Source organism: Salvelinus alpinus, chromosome 36 (genome assembly GCF_045679555.1).
Source record: "Salvelinus alpinus chromosome 36, SLU_Salpinus.1, whole genome shotgun sequence".
Taxonomy (NCBI): Eukaryota; Metazoa; Chordata; class Actinopteri; order Salmoniformes; family Salmonidae; genus Salvelinus; species Salvelinus alpinus.
This window is the reverse complement of record NC_092121.1, coordinates 4,229,278-4,249,255: the sequence shown is the minus strand read 5'-3', so window position 1 is coordinate 4,249,255 and position 19,978 is coordinate 4,229,278. Positions and strand designations below refer to the sequence as shown.

The 19,978-nt window shown below is 42.4% G+C and overlaps 1 protein-coding gene and 1 long non-coding RNA gene across 3 annotated transcripts; one reads left to right on the top strand and one right to left on the bottom strand.

Moving 5' to 3' along the window:
• The first annotated feature begins 10,339 nt into the window (after positions 1–10,339).
• Positions 10,340–19,129, top strand: LOC139565551 (pyruvate dehydrogenase (acetyl-transferring) kinase isozyme 2, mitochondrial-like). 2 transcript variants are annotated; one of them, XM_071386007.1, is made up of 11 exons: positions 10,340–10,620; positions 11,208–11,349; positions 13,813–13,884; positions 14,184–14,368; positions 15,202–15,291; positions 15,532–15,609; positions 15,788–15,864; positions 15,997–16,095; positions 16,937–17,047; positions 17,263–17,376; positions 17,496–19,129. In XM_071386007.1, exons 1-11 carry the CDS (start codon positions 10,503–10,505, stop codon positions 17,637–17,639), a joined length of 1,230 nt encoding a protein of 409 aa, XP_071242108.1. In that variant the 5' UTR covers positions 10,340–10,502; the 3' UTR covers positions 17,640–19,129. The 2 variants fall into 2 exon arrangements, with proteins under 2 accessions (XP_071242108.1, XP_071242109.1); XM_071386008.1 differs by lacking the exon at positions 15,202–15,291 and having other exon boundaries at positions 10,367–10,620.
• Positions 10,451–11,594, bottom strand: LOC139565552 (uncharacterized). Its single transcript, XR_011672921.1, has 2 exons — positions 11,508–11,594; positions 10,451–11,377 (listed from the first exon to the last, which is right to left on the bottom strand). It is a non-coding gene; the product is annotated as an uncharacterized lncRNA (long non-coding RNA).
• Positions 19,130–19,978: the final 849 nt, after the last annotated feature.

Here is a 19,978-nt window from a genome sequence, read left to right as displayed (position 1 = left end):
CCCCCCCCCCCCAACCCCTCTTTACACTCCCATTCTGTGATGAACCGAACCGTTTTTACCAATAGAAGACGGTGAAATAGGTTGGAGCAGGGTTCAGAACAGAACAAAGAGTAGCACATCAGAAGATCACTGACATGTGAGAGTTTATGGCCAAGAATATAACAAGATGATAGGAAAAAATAAGCATCACATCCCCATATCATATAGGTTAGGTTGTGTTCAGTTGTCACATTCTTTGCCTCATGGATCTCTTTGCGTCCCTGGTTGCATAACTGCCTGCATCAGAAAAAAGATATATATATATTCTGAAACAAAGTGCTGACGTTCAAAGCTTGATTAGATTGTTGTATAAATAGATTGATGATTCATTTTATCTCAATTATGGCCATTTTTTATTTATTTATGCTGTCGCCATTGAGTGATGGAGATTGCTTATTTATATGAGAATACATTATCTCTGATCCAGATATGCACAGGTCTTGAAATTAAAGGGGTTCTAGATCTTCTTTGTGTGTCAACGGTGGGAAAAATAGATATGGGATTTTGAGGAAAATGTATTGCATGCTACAGTGTCCTTAATGTACCTGCTCACAGGGCATGAACCAATTGGAACTTCTAACAGAATGTAATCATAGCAGATGATGGTTTTTGTTGACTGCACAGTGTCGCCGTGATCTGTCGTTATGTTTGGAGGAAAAAGGGGGAGTCTTGCAAGCTGAAGAACACTATCCCAAGCGTGGGGGTGCTTTGCTGCAGGAGGGACTGGTGCACTTTACAAAATAGATGGCATCATGAGGTAGGAAAATTATGTGGATATATTTAAGCAACATCTCAAGACACCAGTCAGAAAGTTAAAGCTTGGTCTTCCACCCTAAGCATACTTCCAAAGTTGTGGCAAAATGGCTTAAGGACAACAAAGTCAAGGTATTGGAGTGGTCATCACAAAGCCCTGACCTCAATCCTATAGAACATTTGTGGGCAGAACTGAAAAAGTTTGTGCGAGCAAGGAGGCCTTACAAACCTGACTCAGTTACACCAGCTCTGTTAGGAGGAATGGGCCAAAATTCACCCACCTTATTATGGGAAGCTTGTGGAAGGCTACCCGAAACGATTGACCCAAGTTAAACAATTTAAAGGCAATGCTACCAAATACTAATTGAGTGTATGTAAACTTCTGACCCACTGGGAACGTGATGAAAGAAATAAAATCTGAAATAAATCATTCTCTCTACTATTATCCCGACATTTCACATTCTGTAAATAAAGTGGTGATCCTAAATTACCTAAAACAGGGAATTTTTACTGGGATTAAATGTCAGGAATTGGAAAAAACTGAGTTTAAATGTATTTGGCTACGGTGTATGTAAACTTCCGACTTCAACTGTATATATATATATATATATATATAGTGTTTTCCAATTTTCCCAGAAGTGGTTAGAGTCTATGGATTCTTCAATTACATTGAGCTGATTTCTGACGTGCTGTTCCTTCTTTTTCCATAGAAGGCGTAGACTCAGGTTTTCTGGGTCTCTATGTTTTTGGTTCTATGTTTTCTCTCTATCTCTCCCTCTCTGTCTCTCCCAGCTGCCAGCACTACAAAGTTTCAGCCACTCAGTGGCATATGCCCGGCATGCAAAATATAACATAGCCAGCAGATGGCAACCTTGTTTAATACACCAAACAAAAATAAAAACGCAACAGTTAAAGTGTTGGTCCCATGTTTCATGAGCTGGAATAAAAGATCCCAAAAATGTTCCATATGCACAAATGTTATTTCTCTCAAAATGTGTGCACAAATTTGTTTACATCTCTGTTAGTGAGCATTTATCCTTTGCCAAGATAATCCATCCACCTGATAGGGTTGACATATCAAGAAGCTGATTAAACAGCATGCTCATTACACCGGTGCACCTTGTGCTGGGGACAATAAAAGGCCACTATAAAATGTGCAGTTTTGTCACACAACACAACGCCACAAATGTCTCAAGTTTTGAGGGAGCGTGCAATTGGCATGCTGACTGCAGGAATGTCCACCAGAGCTGTTGCCACATAATTTAATGTTCATTTCTGCCATAAGTCGCCTCCAATGTCGTTTTAGAGAATTTGGCAGTACAACCAACCGGCCTCACAACCGCAGACCAGGTGTATGGCGTTGTGTGGGTGACTGGTTTGCTGATGTTAAAGTTGTGAACAGAGTGCCCCATGGTGGTGGTGGAGTTAGGGTATGGGCAGGCATAAGCCACGGACACAATTGCATTTTATTGACAGCAATCTGAATGCACAAAAATACCGCAGCGAGATCTTGAGGCCCATTGGTGAGGCCCATTTTTTTTTAAGGTATCTGTGACCAACAGATGCATATCTGTATTCCCAGTCATGTGAAATCCAGCGATTAGGGCCTAATGCATTTATTTCAATTGACTGATTTCCTCCTATGATCTGTAACTCTGTAAAATCTTAGAAGTTGTTTCATGTTGCGTTTCTATTTTGTGTTCTGTATAATTCACAAACCTGTCATCGACAATGTTGATAGTACCATTGCATGTATTGTACACCATCTGAACCCTGTACGAGGTCCAGTGTTAAGGTGATTGTATAGATGGCAATGGTAAGGCTAGTACTAGAGAGATTGTCTCACAAGCACAGACACTCAACGCGGAGAACCTCAATAATGCGTCTCTGCTTCGCACTCAGCATCAAGGAGATTTGGGGGAAGGCCCTGCGATAGATTGTCCAGGGGTTGTAATTGTACATCAAGCTGCCTCGTGCTACAGAAACAGGAGATTGGCACCTGGTCCTATGAGATGTTCCAGCTTGCACAAGCCTGCTACCTACCCACTACTAGAAGATCAAACCCCCATGAAGAGCAAAGCAAATGACACACATATAGAAATAGCATGTAAATGACACGTAGGTTAACTTAATATACTGACTCTCTCTGGAAGTCACCGGAATCTGTTAGATGGCATGTTCAAAACAAGAAACACAATTGATAGAACAGACACTGGGTTCCTCCCCACATGATAGAGTGTGGTATTTACTCTATAGATGCCAATTCTATGTTTGGCCAACTGATAAAAACTGTTAAAAATGCCACCTCGCCTTGATCAACCCTCTCCCACAGCTGAGCCTGTGCCACACACACGGACCTCCCTTTACGCTTCACAAGCTTGTCTCACACTATCTAATTCCATCGTAATCCCCTAATATGAAACTATAGCCTACCTCACAGTCGGACAATCTATTTACAGTATACATATATTCCTATCTCTCTCACTATTTACCCATTTCATAAAGCTCCCGACAAACGGTTATTGTGCTGACGTTGCTTCCAGAGGCAGTTTGGAAATTGGTAGTGAATGTTGCAACTGAGAAAGCACAGAAGATGTTTATGCGTTACACGCTTCAGCACTCAGCGGTCCCATTCTGTGAGCTTGTGTGGCCTACCACTTTGCGGCTGAGCCATTGTTCGTTTCCACTTCACAATAACAGGGGCTTTCTAAGGAGAGCGATCAGGGTACTCGGCCAATCTTTCCCAAGCAAGATGTGATTAATAAGTGTTCGCCACTTACAATCTATTAATACATGGTTATTCATATTGTATTAATATATTAATACCGGTTATTAATACCTGTTTCTGTTCGTCACCTAATTTGACGATTAAACGTGTTGAAATGTGTGCTCTAGGGTGCACTGTGAGAAGGATCTTTCCAAGGAACAGACGTTTGGACAAATTGGGCAAGACCTGTCTCATCTCATTTGACATTATTTCCTGTTAACCCTGGTCCAGTACAACACTGTTTCTATAGCAAGAGGAGGGTGAAGGACCACGATGAAGGACTAGGAAGATGATTCCCATGTGTTTAAAAATATTATTTTTTTACATTCATGACTAATAAAGTGATCTAATCTAACGGGTCATCAAACCTCCGTAGTACTAGCTATTGCTACTTAAAACAGTTCATATTTGTATATGTATTCTGTATTACTATGTGATGTCTTTAAAAATGGTTGAAATAACCATCTACAAAATGTTATTTCGATACTGTATATAGCATAGAATGTCTGATGTCAACGCACGTAACCATTGCTTCTCCTGGACGCTGTGTGGTCTGTGGTGTAACGCATAGTGATCTAATCGGCCTAATGCTAGCGAAAAGCGAGTTAATACACTCAACCTTGTTTATCCAATCGACTGTTCACTCAGATCTAATGTTTTTGTCATTTCCCCCGTGGGGGAATTGCTTGTTGGCCTGGAAAAGCGAATATCCATTGACCGGCAGTGGGCCATTGTGCTATGTGCTTACACAGCATTTCAGTCTGAGGGCATTAGGCAGTTTAGCACTCTCCGTACTGATATATTCTGTATTACATAATCAACATATTCCTATATCTCTCTCTCTTGTTTGGGCCCACAACAATGTAACCTAATTGAGCAACATTGTGTATATTGCACTGCATTTTTCCTTTAATTTGGCCTCCTTTAGTGTATATATGACACCACTGGTGAACTTTAGACGGTTAGGACACTATTGTAGGCCAGGCTATACAGTTTGCACACTAGTGTGCTATACAGCTAACACTGTCAAAGCAGCAGGGCAGTATACTATTCCCTGCACAAGGTTCACTGACCCCACCAATACCAAGATGGAATTCAACTGATCGTTATATAATCCTGTACTTTGAGCACGGTCCCTCATGTCTACAGGTCCGATTAACTGGATCACTGCCCTGTGTTTACAGTACACTACCACAACAACTAATCATTCTAAATTACACATGACCCTTTAACTCAGACTCTTCCTCTCCTTGTCTCTCTGTCCGATCACGTCCCTTCACAAGCTAGCCAATGAGTAAACATGGGTATGTAGCTACATCAAAAGACAGGTGCTGGTCAACTGGATTAACTGTGCCCTCTTGTCTACATGCTGTATTAGGATGAATCATCACCATCTCCTTGGAGGATCATGCCCACACCCTGTCTGATAAGAGGGTAGAATCCCCAGACTCTCTCTCACTCTCTCTCTCACTCACTCACACATTTAATTTAAAGGCTTTATTGGCATGGGAAAGGATTTGCATACCGCCCCGGCAGATCCACAGATGTCTCAATCGCACTCCACACTGCCCTTTCCCACCTGGACAAAAGGAACACCTATGTGAGAATGCTGTTCATTGACTACAGCTCCAGCGTTCAACACCATAGTGCCCTCAAAGCTCATCACTAAGCTGAGGAACCTGGGACTAAATACCTCCCTCTGCAACTGGATCCTGGACTTCCTGACGGGCCGCCCCCAAGTGGTAAGGGTAGGCAAAAACACGTCTGCCACGCTGATCCACAACACTGGGGCCCCTCGGGGGTGTGTACTCAGTCCCCTTGTGTACTCCCTGTTCAACCACGACTACGTGGCAAACACAACTCCAACACCATCATGAAGTTTGCTGACGACACAACAGTGGTAGGCCTGATCGCCGACAATGATGAGACAGGGAGGAGGTCAGAGACCTGGCAGTGCGGTGCCAGGACAACAACCTCTCCCTTAATGTGACAAAGGAGCTGATCGTGGACTACAGGTAAAGGCGGACCGAACAGGCCCCCATTAACATCGACGGGGCTGTAGTGGAGCGGGTCCAGAGTTTCAAGGTCCTTGGTGTCCACATCAACAACGAACTATCATGGTCCAAACACACCAAGACAGTTGTGAAGAGGGCATGACAACACCTTTTCCCCCTCAGGAGACTGAAAAGATTTGGCATGGGTCCCCAGATCCTCAAAAAGTTCTACAGCTGCACCATCGAGATCACCCTGACTGGTTGCATCGCCGCCTGGTATGGCAACTGCTTGGCATCTGACCGTAAGGCGCTACAGAGGGTAGTGTGTACGGCCCAGTACATAACTGGGGCCAAGCCTCCTGCCATCCAGGACCTATATAATCGGCGGTGTCAGAGAACGGCCCAAAAAATTGTCAGAGGCTCCAGTCACCATAGACTGTTTTCTCTGCTACCGCACGGCAAGCGGTGCCGGGGCGCCAAATCTAGGACCAAAAGGCTCCTTAACAGCTTTTATCCCCAAGCCATAAGACTGCTGAACAATTAATCAAATGGCCACTGGACTATTTACATTGACACCACCCACCATTTATTTTGTACACTGCTGATTCTTGCTGTTTATTATCTATGCATATGTAACAGTTTAACTTTACGTCCGTCCCCTCGCGAACCAGGGACCCTCTGCACACATCAACAACAGTCACCCACGAAGCATCGTTACCCATCGCTCCACAAAAGCCGCGGCCCTTGCAGAGCAAGGGGAACCACTACTTCAAGTGACGTCACCGACTGAAAGGCTGCTAGCACGCACCACTGCTACCTAGCTAGCCATTTCACATCGGTTACATTCACCCCCCTTTCGACCTCCTCCTTTTCCGCAGCAACCAGTGATCCGGGTCAACAACATCAATGTAACAGTATAACTTTACGTCCGTCCCCTCTCCCCGACCCGGGCGCAAACCAGGGACCCTCTGCACACATCAACAACAGTCACCCACGAAGCATCGTTACCCATCGCTCCACAAAGGCCGCGGCCCTTGCAGAGCAAGGGGAACCACTACTTCAAGTCTCAGAGCAAGTGACGTCACCGACTGAAAGGCTGCTAGCGCGCACCACTGCTACCTAGCTAGCCATTTCACATCGGTTACACATAGTCATTTCACCCCTACCTACATTACATTACATTAATTACATTGACTAATTTGTACCCCCACACATTGACTCGGTACCGATATCCCCTGTATATAGCCTCGTTATTGTTATTTTATTGTGTTACTTTTTATAATTTTTTACTTTAGTTTATTTGGTAAATATTTTCTTAACCAACATAGCAGTTCAAGAAGAGTTAAGGGCCTGTAAGTAAGCATTTCACGGTAAGATCTACACTACGTATGTGCCAAATAAAGTTTGATTTGATTTACATTGCCAAAGCAAGTGAAATAGATAATGAACAAAAGTAAAATAAACAATAAAAAATGTACAGTAAACATTACACTTACAACAGTTACAAGTGTTGGTGTCATTATATATATATATATATATATATATATATATATATATATATATATATATATATATAGTGTAGTAATGATGTGTGAATAGTTCAAGTACAAAAAGGGAAAATAAATAAACATAAATATACAGTTGAAGTCAGAAGTTTACATACACCTTAGCCAAATACATTTAAACTCAGTTTTTCATCATTCCTGACATTTAATCCTAGTAAAAATTCCCTGTCTTAGGTGAATTAGGATCACCACTTTATTTTCAAAATGTGAAATGTCAGAATAATAGAGAGAATAATTTTTTTAAGCTTTTATATCTTTCATCACATTCCCAGTGGGTCAGAAGTATACGTACACTTAATTAGTATTTGGTAGCTTTGCCTTTAAATTGTTTAACTTGGGTCAAATGTTTCGGGTAGCCTTCCACACGCTTCCCGCAATAAGTTGGGTGAATTTTGGCCGATTCCTTCTGACAGAGCTGGTGTAACTGAGTCAGGTTTGTAGGCCTCCTTGCTCACGCACGCTTTTTGAGTTCTGCCCACACATTTTCTATAGGATTGAGGTCCGGGCTTTGTGATGGCCACTCCTAATACCTTGACTTTGCTGTCCTTATGCCATTTTGCCACAACTTTGGAATTATGCTTGGGGTCATTGTTCATTTGGAAGACCCATTTGCAACCAAGCTTTAACTTCCTGACTGATGTCTTGAGATGTTGCTTCAATATTTGCACATAATTTTCCTTCCCTCATGATGCCATCTATTTTGTAAAGTGCATCAGTCCCTCCTGCAGCAAAGCACCCCCACAACATGACGCTGCCACCCCTGTGCTTCACGGTTGGGATGGTGTTATCCGGCTTGCAAGCCTCCCCCTTCTTCCTCCAAACATAACGATGGTCTATTTTTGTTTCATCAGACCAGAGGACATTTCTCCAAAAAGTATGATCTTTGTCCCCATGTGCAGTTGCAAACCGTAGTCTGGCTTTTTTATGACAGTTTTGGAGCATTGACTTCTTCCTTGCTGAGCGGCCTTTCAGGTTATGTCGATATAGGACTCGTTTTACTGTGTATATAGATACTTTTGTACCTGTTTCCTCCAGCATCTTCACAAGGTCCTTTGCTGTTGTTCTGGGATTGATTTGCACTTTTCGCATCAAAGTACGTTCATCTCTAGGAGACAGAACCCTTCTCTTTTCTGAGTGGTATGACGGCTGCGTGGTCCCATGGTGTTTATACTTGCGTACTATTGTTTGTACAGATGAACGTGGTAACTTCAGGCGTTTGGAAATTGCTCCCAAGGATGAACCAGACCTCAGACTTCTGAGGTCTTGGCTAATTTCTTTTGATTTTCCCATGATGTCAAGCAAAGAGGCACTGAGTTTGAAGGTAGGCCTTGAAATACATCCACAGGTAAACCTCCAATTGACTCAAATTATGTCAATTAGCCTATCAGAAGCTTCTAAAGGCATGACGTAATTTTCTGGAATTTTCCAAGCTGTTTAAAGGCACAGTCAACTTAGTGTATGTACACTTCTGACCCACTGGAATTGTGATGCAGTGAATTATAAGTGAAATAATCTGTCTGTAAACAATTGTTGGAAAAATGACTTGTCATGCACAAAGTAGATGTCCTAACGGACTTGCCAAAACTATAGTTTGTTAACAAGAAATTTGTGGAGTGGTTGAAAAATGAGTTTTAATGACACCAACCTAAGTACTATATGTAAACTTCCGACTTCAACTGTATGTTGTATTTAAAATGATATTTGTTCTTCACTGGTTGCCCTTTTCTTGTGGCAACAGGTCACAAATATTGCTGCTGTGATGGCACACTGTGGTATTTCAACCAGTAGATATGGGAGTGTATCAAAATTGGGTTTGTTTTTGAATTCTTTGTGGATCTGTGTAATCCGATGGAATTATGCATCTCTGCTATGGCCATACATTTGGCAGGAGGTTAGGAAGAACAGCTGTTTCCACCACATTTTGTGGGCAGTGTGCTCTCTCTCTCTCTCTGTCTACCTCTTGCTCTCTCTCTCACATCGCCACTTATAGCCTCTTCCAGTCTTTGTAGCACCACTAGGCTGATGCCTCAGCAGCTCTGGATGCCAGAAAGCTCACCACACAAAGTTCAGAATAGTAGCCAGTCGTCCTCACTACGAACCCTCTGCCTCTGGTATAAGCAGCCCACTCTAACCATTTGATTCCCATCCCTCACTGCTGCTGTTGTCATTGACCATCGACCCAAGCCTGTTCTCTCTCTCCCTATCTATTCTCTCTATCTATGTTCTGTACTGTACCTCACCTTGTTGATGGAAACATGCTCTGTCATGTCTATATTGTTAACCTTGTTATGGAAACACAGTGGCATGCCCACTCCATCAACTCTCACCTCGTTGTGAATGAACACCATAAACGGATTATGGTGGCGTGTTTACTACTATAGCATACAACGGCACCACTTGATTTTACAGTCCTGTTTTAGATGGTATTTGCCTGGTATTGTCTAAGGGAATATATTTTCTAGATGGTAACAAGCAGGAAGAAATACAATAACTTTCCAGTTATGTACTTCATTATTTTTTGTTGTTGCAAAAGACTGAAATTCCTTTGGATCTTTTTTGCATAGCCTAGTTCACCAGACATGTATGCTTGTTGTGATGGTCTGGACTTTTTAGTTTTGTTTACCCCTCTCTGACCTGAATGGAGATGGGAATGGAAGGTGTGTGAAGTTCAGTGCTCCTTGACCAAGTATTGATACCATTACTGTAAACATGTAAAGTATTTTTGTGTGTAATGTATTTTCGGTGTGTCGGACCCCATGTAGACTAGTTGTCTGTTAATGGGGATCCAAATCAAACAAGTTACCATGTTTTTTGGGATTGATTGCCGTGGTGACCATGGTTCCAAGTAAAATTAACACAGGAATGTGAAAATATTTTTAAAAAGCTATCAATTATAATGCAATAACCTATGCCCTGCATTCACAATAACATTCAAATTGAGCACTTGTTTTCGGGACAGCAGTAGGCTACCATCCCTGAACGTCACCTTGTTGAGGTTGTCAACAGCATAGCAGTGATTATTTACAGACAGGCGACAGACGTAGGTTAATTGAGGTTATGTAAATTAGAGATGACACACACAATCTGTCAACACCGTCATCATGCCCTTGTTGGGTTGTTGACCATGTCTCGTGGGGTGGGTTTCCTAGCACTGCGCACTGACCGCCCACTCTCATTGGCCAGCTCTGCGCATAAAGCAACGCTATTGGCTGGCGAAGTCTACTTCAAGACAACTCCAACTGTCGCAATCTTCAGAAAATCAACATTGAATGTAAACACTCGAGACAGACCTAAACTGACAGGAGCTATACATCTTGTATTCTGAACGGACATTTCGATTTTTCTTTACTATTTTTCTTTAGGATTTTTTATTTGCCTTGCATAATGAAGTTTGTCAGATTCCTGATGAAGAACGCTGCTTTGGCCAACGTGCCAAAGCATATTGACCATTTCTCAAAATTCTCACCATCACCTTTGTCTATGAAGCAATTCTTGGATTTCGGTGAGTAGAATACAAACTCAACGGCATCATTTTGAATACCAATGCCATAATGTTGCTCAGCAAATAATTCGAGCCACAATGTTTCAATATTAATTTCAATGTCGTGCACACTGATAGAGGGATGTCATTGTATGTTTTGCAGGCTTGCAGAATAACACATGGTAGGAAATGTAAAGGAAATGGTAATTAAACCATACAAGACATAGGGGTATAATCTAAATCTAAACTACAACACTGAATATGGTAATTAGATATAATTGTTCAATATGTTTACACTGACTTGTCTCATGTGCAAACAATACGACCTACGGATGTAGACTGGTTCAAGTTGTTCCAGCTAGCCAATCATAATGTTTAAATGTAGACTACAACGTTACCATGGTTTTCAGTAACGATATGAGATACTGAAGGAATAGGCAGAAGCCTGTCTGCATAGGCCATAGTTTGGCATGTACAGGTGATGTTGATGATGATGAGGTGAATAAATAATAGCTATTATTATTATTATTATTATTACACAATTGCTTTGATATATCCTCAAACACTTTTGCTCTAGCTTATCTAACTTTGACACTCACCATCTTCAGGTTCTACAAATGCCTGCGAGAAGACGTCCTTCGCCTTCCTTAGACAAGAACTTCCCGTCCGGTTGTCCAACATCATGAAAGAGCTCAACCTCTTGCCGGACCGCTTGTTGACCACACCATCGGTGCAGCTAGTACAACGCTGGTAAGAAACAGCTACAGCAATCAGGAACCTATCCGAAAACGTCAACTTTTTAACGGGACAGTAGCATATAATGTCGCCCTATATATACTATAATCGGGATATATTGTGCCACAGTGTCAGCACACAAGTGTTTATTGTTTGCAGCATATCGTACATACCCGGGGTTTGATTAAGCAACGTTGTTGTTATGGTCATTTGGCCAATGCATAGCTCTAGTGTCCCAGCTGTGCGCCACTCGCTCGCGCTGTGAACTTTGTCCCAGTTCCCTCCCTCCCTTCCCTCGTTGTTTTTGACTAAGGGTTGTCTTGGCAGGAACAGTTGAAACGAGGGGGGGGGAAGTACAGATACACATCAAGTAAACATGCATCTTAAGGTTATCCTAGGTTCCTGATTTAAACCAAACAAGGCTCATGTGCTTTCTTGCAGATGACTATTGGTTTGTTCTTGTTGAATGATAACGAGTTTTGCCGTCTTATTGATTAGCATGCAGCTCCTATCCTAATGTGGACTGGCAGGCTGGAAGGAAAGCCGTGTGCATAGCTTTTGCAGAAATGAAGGCTCACGTTGACTTTTTAAATATTTTTTATTTATTATTATTTATTTTACCTTTATTTAACCAGGAAGGGCTCATTGAGATTTAAAATCTATTTTTCAAGAGCGTCCTGGCCGAGATAGGCAGCACCAAGTCATTACAAAAATTACAGACAGACAACATGAAAAACTACAAGTAATCTAGTAAAAACCATTGAATTCACAAGAGTATAACAAAATCAAAAACAGCAAATTAAAAACATTGACAGGTCAGGGAATCAGCCTCAAAATCCTTCATCAGTGATTTAAAAACACCAACCGGGACAAGTTCTTCCAATTTAAAAGTATTTTGTAAGGTGTTCCAAGACGAAAAGCCCTTTTACCAAATTCAGTTCGGACATTTGGAACAGTTAGCAGGATAAAGTCCAGCAAACGAAGAGAGTACCCACCACATTTATGAACAATAAAAATGCCCAAATAAAAAGGTAGTAAACCCAAAATGGCTTTAAAATAAAAGTATACCAGTCACTGAGCCTTCGAGTGACTTGAGAAGGCCAGCCAACCCTGGTATACAAAGTGCAGTGGTGCGTAAGGGTTTTGCAGTTTAAAATAAATCTCAAAGTGCCATGGTAAAGAGTGTCAATTCATCTCAAACACTGAGCGGAAGCATTCATATATAACATATCCCCATAGTCTACTAAAGGCATAAATGTAGCTGATACTAGCCTCCTTCTGGCTTCAAAAGAAAAACAGGCCTTATTCCTAAAATAAAATCCCAATTTCAGCTTAAATTTTTTGTAAATTGTTGAATATGCAATTTAAAAGAGAGGCCGTCATCAATTAAAATTCCAAGATATTTATATATGGTTACAACCTCAATCTCCTTGCCCTGACAGGTAGTAATAGGTGAAAGGTTCAGAGGTCTATTTCTTGCATTAGAAAACACCATTAGTTTAGTTTTGTCAATATTGAGGATAAGCTTCAATTGACACAAGGTATGTTGAACAGTATAAAAAGCAGTTTGCAAGTTCTGGAAAGCTTTTGTTAAGAGACGAGGCACAACAGTAAATAACAGTATCATCAGCGTAAAAATGAAGTTGTGCATTTTGGACATTTTTGTCTAAATCATTTATATAAATAGTGAATAAGAGAGGACCAAGTACAGAGCCTTGGGGCACACCATTAAGGACAGACAATTTAACAGACATAAGCCCATCAAATTGAGTGCACTGAGTTCTATCAGACAGATAGTTAGCAAAACATGCAACTGCATGCTCCGAAAGACCTACACTTGACAATCTCTGCCTTAGTATAGCATGATCAACTGTATCAAAAGCCTTAGAGAGATCAATAAAAAGTGAGACACAGTGCTGTTTTTTGTCAAGGGCTTCAGTGATATCATTTAAAACCTTCATGGCTGCTGTAATTGTGCTATGCTTCTTCCTGAAGCCCGATTGGTACATTGATAAAATAGAGTTAGTAAATAAAAACTCTTGATTTAGTTGGACAGAAGAGGCTCGCTGTGCTGTCCTAAGCAGCATATGAGAATGTCAGTGGAGTAGATTTACTACTGCTCTGTGTATAGGAATCACATGGACATATTGAGACACACACACACACACAATGTGCCTAGCAATGCGAGATGGATGAGGGGTGTCCTGGTATCAGAGCGACGCAGGGACAGGGATGCAGGAATGGCACCTAGCTGGTCCAAAAGCCAACTGGAAAATGACCAGTGCAAAAGTACCTTCCCTATCTACTAACAGTCTCTATTGACAGAGCCTGAGACCCAATAGCCTTTTGTTTTACTATTGAGAATCAATGTTTTTTTTTCTTCATCTCAGCATTTAAACAAATGTTGATGATGCCTGTGTGATTGTAACGTGGCAATACTAAGGTCACTAAATTAACTCTTCCTTCTCTCTCTTCTAGGTACATCCAAAGCCTTATGGAGATCTTGGACTTCCTTGACAAGAGCCCAGACGACCACAGTGTTTTGGAGTCGTAAGTGTGCACCAGCTTCCGCTAACTCCTCCATATTGTGGTCCTGTGTGGCTCAGTCAGTAGAGCAGTGGAGCATGGCATTTGCAATGCCTAGATGGATGAAGGGTTTGATTCCCACTGGGGTCATCTGTACATGAAATGTATGGCTGTAAGTCGCTTTGGATTAAAGCGGCTTCTAAATAGCATATATTAATCATCTAATACTAACTCTGAAAAACTTTTTTTCTTTTTTTTAATTGGGGGGGGGGGGGATTGTTAAAGACTAAGATTGACAGCCCCCTTTCTCCCCCTCTCTCCAGGTTTGTTGAGTCCCTGGAGACCATTAGGAACAGGCACAATGATGTGGTGCCCACTATGGCGCAGGGCGTCATCGAGTACAAAGACGCCTTCGGCCAGGACCCGGTCACTAGCCAGAACATCCAGTACTTCCTGGACCGATTCTACATGAGCCGTATCTCCATCCGCATGCTCATCAACCAGCACAGTAAGTCCCGCCTCTGAGGTCACAGGCATTCCACATTGATTAGTTCAAAATAAGCTTGTCTAGTTAAAGCTATCTGTTTATTTTCAAACACAGTTCAGGGGATGTGGTTTTGGGACAACCTCTCACCAATTCCAGAGGAGCAATTCTTAGAAAATAGCTGTTGCTGATGGTTGACAGGGATTGGCCTATATCAGTTTGGCCTTGACCAATCCAGTTCCCCTTAACTGAACCTGCAACTCAAGCAGAAGGCAATGCAACAATTTGGCCCTGGCATTGAACACGCCGTTTGAAGCTGAGATTAATGCTTACACTGTTAGTCTTGACACACATTCAAGTAGTGTTCTAATTGTGCTGGCAACCAGTTATACAAGGGTTGGCATGGATAGACTGGCAGAGGTGCTTGCACATGCTGAGGTAGATTTTTTTTGACAGTCTCAGCCCGGAGGCTTGACTATAAGACAGGAATAAGGGTTGTTAAGAGAATTTTCCAGGTAGCCTCTAGAATTTTCCAACTATAGTAGGATAAGTAGTGTCCATGCTGTGCTATGGGTACAGCGTTTTGTGTTGTCAGCTCTTATGCAACCAATGGAAAAACAGGTTCAAACCGCTCTCAGGGTTTGGACCACTTTTTTTCCACTTCACCCACCTCAGCACTATTTGTTCAAGGTCATTCAAACAGAACTGGGCCTTGCCGGTACTCTCCTGCCCAGTCTTTGCCTTTTTCAATCATTCCCCAAAACATTTTGGACTTGGTCCACCACATGTAACATTCTAGCTCCCCCCCCCCCCCCTTTTTCCTCTCCTCCTCCCCTTGTCCCCCGTTTTCTCTGCAGCACTTGTTTTCGACGGGAACACCAACCCAGCCCATCCCAACACCATCGGGTGCATTGACTCCCTGTGTGATGTCACTGAAGTGATTCGAGGTTAGAGAATCTTTGGGGCTTTTGGGGCTTACTCATTAAATTGGTCTAAGGTGAAAATGAGGTGGTAGGGTGATAGAACGACCCAGTTTTGAAGTGCTTATTCTGTTTATTTGAAGCCGATAACTCACAAAGAGTGGCTCTGTCTACATTTGGCTATCGTGTTCATTTTTGTTTGCCGGAGTGACAGCTGGAAACATCTAATTACATTTCTTTCTTTCCTTCTCCTCTCTTTCTCTCCAGATGCGTTTGAGAGTGCCAAGATGCTCTGTGAGCAGTACTACCTCGGGGCCCCTGAGCTGGAGCTAAGGGAGATGAACTGTAAGCAGAGCAGGCCTCTACACACCCTCACCCTTAATGTGAATTTGAAATAAAAAAACTCGCACCTTATCTTAAAAGCTAAATAGCGTCACATGCAGTACGTTAGTAGCTATTAATAGGGAAATAAACCGATGCACTTATTGGGATTTCATAGTCTGTTATCTTTTCCCTTTTTCAGCCAACAATGTCAGAGATCCAATCCAGATCTCTTATATCCCCTCCCATCTCTACCACATGCTGTTTGAGCTCTTCAAGGTGAGTCCATATAATGATGTCTTAAAACTCAAAGTGGATGATAGGGAGAACATTGGCTGCCATTATGATGGCGTGTGGTCAGATGTTATGTGTTGAACAAGTACCTGAACGTTCTCTTTTGATGTCCCCCAGAATGCCATGAGAGCTACAATTGAGACCAATGACGTCGGCAACAACCTCCCACCCATCAGAGTCATGGTGGCCCTTGGCGGAGAGGATCTGTCAATCAAGGTGAGTGACAGGGCAGACTTCCAATCGCAGTGCTTATCTAGCCTTGCGGGAATTAGAATCAAGATGATGAGAGGACTGGGGACAAAGTGTAGAGCTGTTGGAAACTCGGGTGAACCAATATCTAAAAGTGAACGTTTCTAATCCAGTTAAACGCCACGAAACAGCAAGACAACAAACCCAAAATAGAACCAACACATAGGCCTGTGTGACCTCTAACCTTAAACCCAATCCTGTTATTCATTGAAACTCCCTCATTGCGTAACCACTACAAATCCTTATTTGAAACAACCTAATGGTTTGTAAGAGAAAGATGATGCTGGCTGTAATGTTGTGCCACAGCTCAGCTCTCCTCTATTGTGCCCTCTGCCTACTTCACCCCCTAGTACAGCCTTCATCAATGATTTAATGCAGAGCCACATGAGCCATGCTCTCATTAACAGGATTGGACAAAGTATGTTTAGCCATATTTAGTAAGGGATTAACTACAGCTGCTATTGGTTGATGTCGTTAACCTTTCCCCCAATTAGAATCTTAGCGGTGGTGAATGTGAAACTATGGCTGTCTCAATGAATTTGGGCTAAATCCTCTCACGATCCACCTTCACCATCTGCTCACCTCTGCACTAGATGCCTTGATTATTCCTAATGACCTTAGCATTTTCTTCTCTCTGGCCCGATGTTCTAATCCCAGGTTTATATCATAGGCATTTTGGTTCATGTATTCTTGCCCAATACATAGAGTGTTAATCAGTGATAGCTCTATTTAAATGGACCCAGATTGTCAATAAATGGGTTTGAGCGTAATCTGTGTGTAATCTCGCTCTCTTTCTCTCTCTTTTTAGGTGATGGATAAGGGCGGTGGTGTCCCCTTAAGAAAGATTGAGACTCTCTTCAGCTACATGTACTCCACAGCTCCCAGACCCGACTTCGGGGACAATCACCGGGCCCCACTGGTGCGTGATACACACACATCTACTTATATCACCTCACAGAACCTAAAAACGCACAGAAGCCATACTTTCGACTAGATAACCTTGTTTTTTGTTGTTGCAGTATTTCTGTACCTTGAGGCCGAAGATCCCAAAAAAATTTAACAGTGCTAATAGTTCCAACTATGTCAATGCATTTTCATTCGCCGTAACATTTCCCCTGTTGTGTGTCCCTCCAGGCTGGTTTTGGCTATGGGCTTCCCATTTCACGCCTCTATGCGCGTTACTTCCAGGGAGACCTACAGTTATACTCAATGGAGGGTCATGGTACCGACGCTGTCATTCACATGAAGGTAAGAGGCAACTACCTACTACCTCCTTATACACCTCAGAAACTAATAACCTGTCAAGTTGTCACATTCCTAGACATGTTAATCGCTAACTATCTTCTATCCCCCGCTCTCTCCCTCAGGCATTGTCCACAGATTCAGTGGAGAGGCTTCCTGTGTTCAACAAGACAGCTCTGAAACACTACAAAGTCAACTTGGAGGCAGATGACTGGTGTGTTCCCAGTAAAGAACCACTGGACCTGGCCATATACAGAGTCGCCAAGTGAACTTTGACCTTTCAATTACCCTAAGCCCTAAGGAGAGAGAAAAAGGGCCAAATCTCAATGGGACCAAATGTTGACGTGGTGGTGGGAGAAAGACGTCGCGACCAATCCTGGAGGAAGTCTAGAAGAGAAGAAGCTTCTGATTTGCACAGGTTTAAAACCCCTAGTGGTTTCCTGTTTCAGGAAGTGGGTAAACCCATTCACTTCCTGTCCCCACTAAAGTTGTGTTCCTAGGAAGGGGGGTTCAGGGAGAGAGGACTGAACCAGTTGCCTTAGAAAGGCCATCTTCCAAAGTGCAAGTGATTGTAGATCTCAAATTAAACTGCTCCCCAAATATGATTAGTCTGATCTGTATGTTCCATCCCACACCAAGGCCCTTAGCGGGAGCCTCCTGTCCCGCTTACAACACCTGGATTTGGGGTTGACAGTGGAGGGGAGCATGAAAGTGAAGGGGGGGTGGCGTGAAAAATAGATCCTGTCGGAGAAGGAGAAAAAACCAAGCCGGAAGTGGGAGATCTTGTCATTCCGGTAGAGCGTGGGATCGACCATTTCAGAGTTGTGAAAGTTTAGGTGAAGTACTTGGTCATGATGGTATTCACTGTGAAGAATAGCCAATTCATTTGAGGGTCGTTTCAGTGGAGGTCGCATCGTTTCAAATCCTTATCAGAGTATGGAGAAGACACAAAGGGGGTGTTACTTATCAGTTATCAGTGTTGTAAAGCGTGGTGACAGCCAGCGACTGGTTAGCCTTGTTGGCGCCTCCCTTTGCTAGTCAGATCAGCTATGTCCAGTTATAACCTGTTATGAAGGTTGAAGTTGTAGCATCATAACTATTCGACTGTATCACATAGTATGTGAAACGTGTGTTAAATTTCACGAGTGCCTATTGCCAAGTGGTCTACATTTCAAACATCAAACTTTCTAATGTCCTAATGTCCTTGATAAGGGCCTTATGAATGCAGACAACAGATTGTTCACAAATATTAGCCAATTGGTCATTGTTTTCCTGGTATAAAAATCCTTTATTGTATATGGACCTACTTTTGTTTGGATTGGTCAGTGAGGAAAAATGTACACGCAACATTGTTTTCTTTCCATTAGCTTGAACAAAAATGTCCAAAGCGCGAGCAAGTACAGACAGCCGAATGTATAGTTTGTAATTGTTGGATGGAATTCCTTGCCTGTGTGAATAGCTTGAGGTAGAAGGAAATGTGGAGATGCATTTCCTAAGATGGACGACTGCACTATAGAAGTTTGCTAATGGTACCACCGTAGTGACAGTTTGTCCTGCTTTGCAATGGTATGAACACTATTGGTCCAGGTGTGTGCGCATCCCTAGTTGTAGTTGACCCAGTCAACTGAGTATCTTCTAATCAAGCCAAAACGCTAGTTTCGTTTGTATTATACTTGAATCGAACAAAATGTACATTTCAAATGTCTTATTTTTTAGGAATAAAGTGATTTATGTCAAATAAATGATGTCAAATAATGAAGTTATTTTTCTTGTCTTGATTAAATAACAAACGCATGAATGAACAACAACTGTGGCAGTAGTTCGATGCTGTACTTCACAGCTAAGGTCAAAGGTCAGTCATATCTGCTAAATAAGCAGCCTTTAGGCCAGCGTAAGCATTTATGACGGAGTTAAGGTCAACGCTGTGACTTGCTGTGCAGATCCAGAGACATTCTCAGCATTTCAGCTCAACTGCCTGCTCTTCCTCGAACAGTTAAACATATACATACTATCAGAGAACAAGGGGCCGGTATGGAGAGAGCCTGCTACAGGAAGCAATCAATCTTGACCCGTCAGGCGGCGCCCTTGTAACCAATCAGAGAGGAGAGCACAGCCCAGCTTTATGTAACTGTCTCTTCAAGAGAGAAAAACAAGTATAGGAGCCAGGAGCCAACCATTCATGGCGATATTGACCTGAGTTATGTCAAGTACTGTTTCTCTGATGCGGCCACTGCCTTGAAAGGCACCATTGTGGGACTCGCTACAAATCTACAGAATTTGAATTTTGAGCCTTCAGTTGTTGCTGATACACTCTACGGTTAAATGTACCGTATGTACAGTACAAAATGAAATCGCCTTACAATATTTTTTTGACATTTCCAGTTGCTTCGTGCAAGATCTATATTTCAACACCGGGTAACTTGGGATGGTTTCATAATGCTTTTCTTCTGCAGATGTGTATTCCATCACTGTCAAACTGATACCCCTTTCTTGGAAAGAGTACATTCCTGGAAAGTGTGTATGGGTGTGCCTTTGTCTGTGTGTGCGAGTCTGCGCACCGAGTCAAACTGCTGTGCTCCTCTCATTTGAGAACATTTTGTACAGCAGC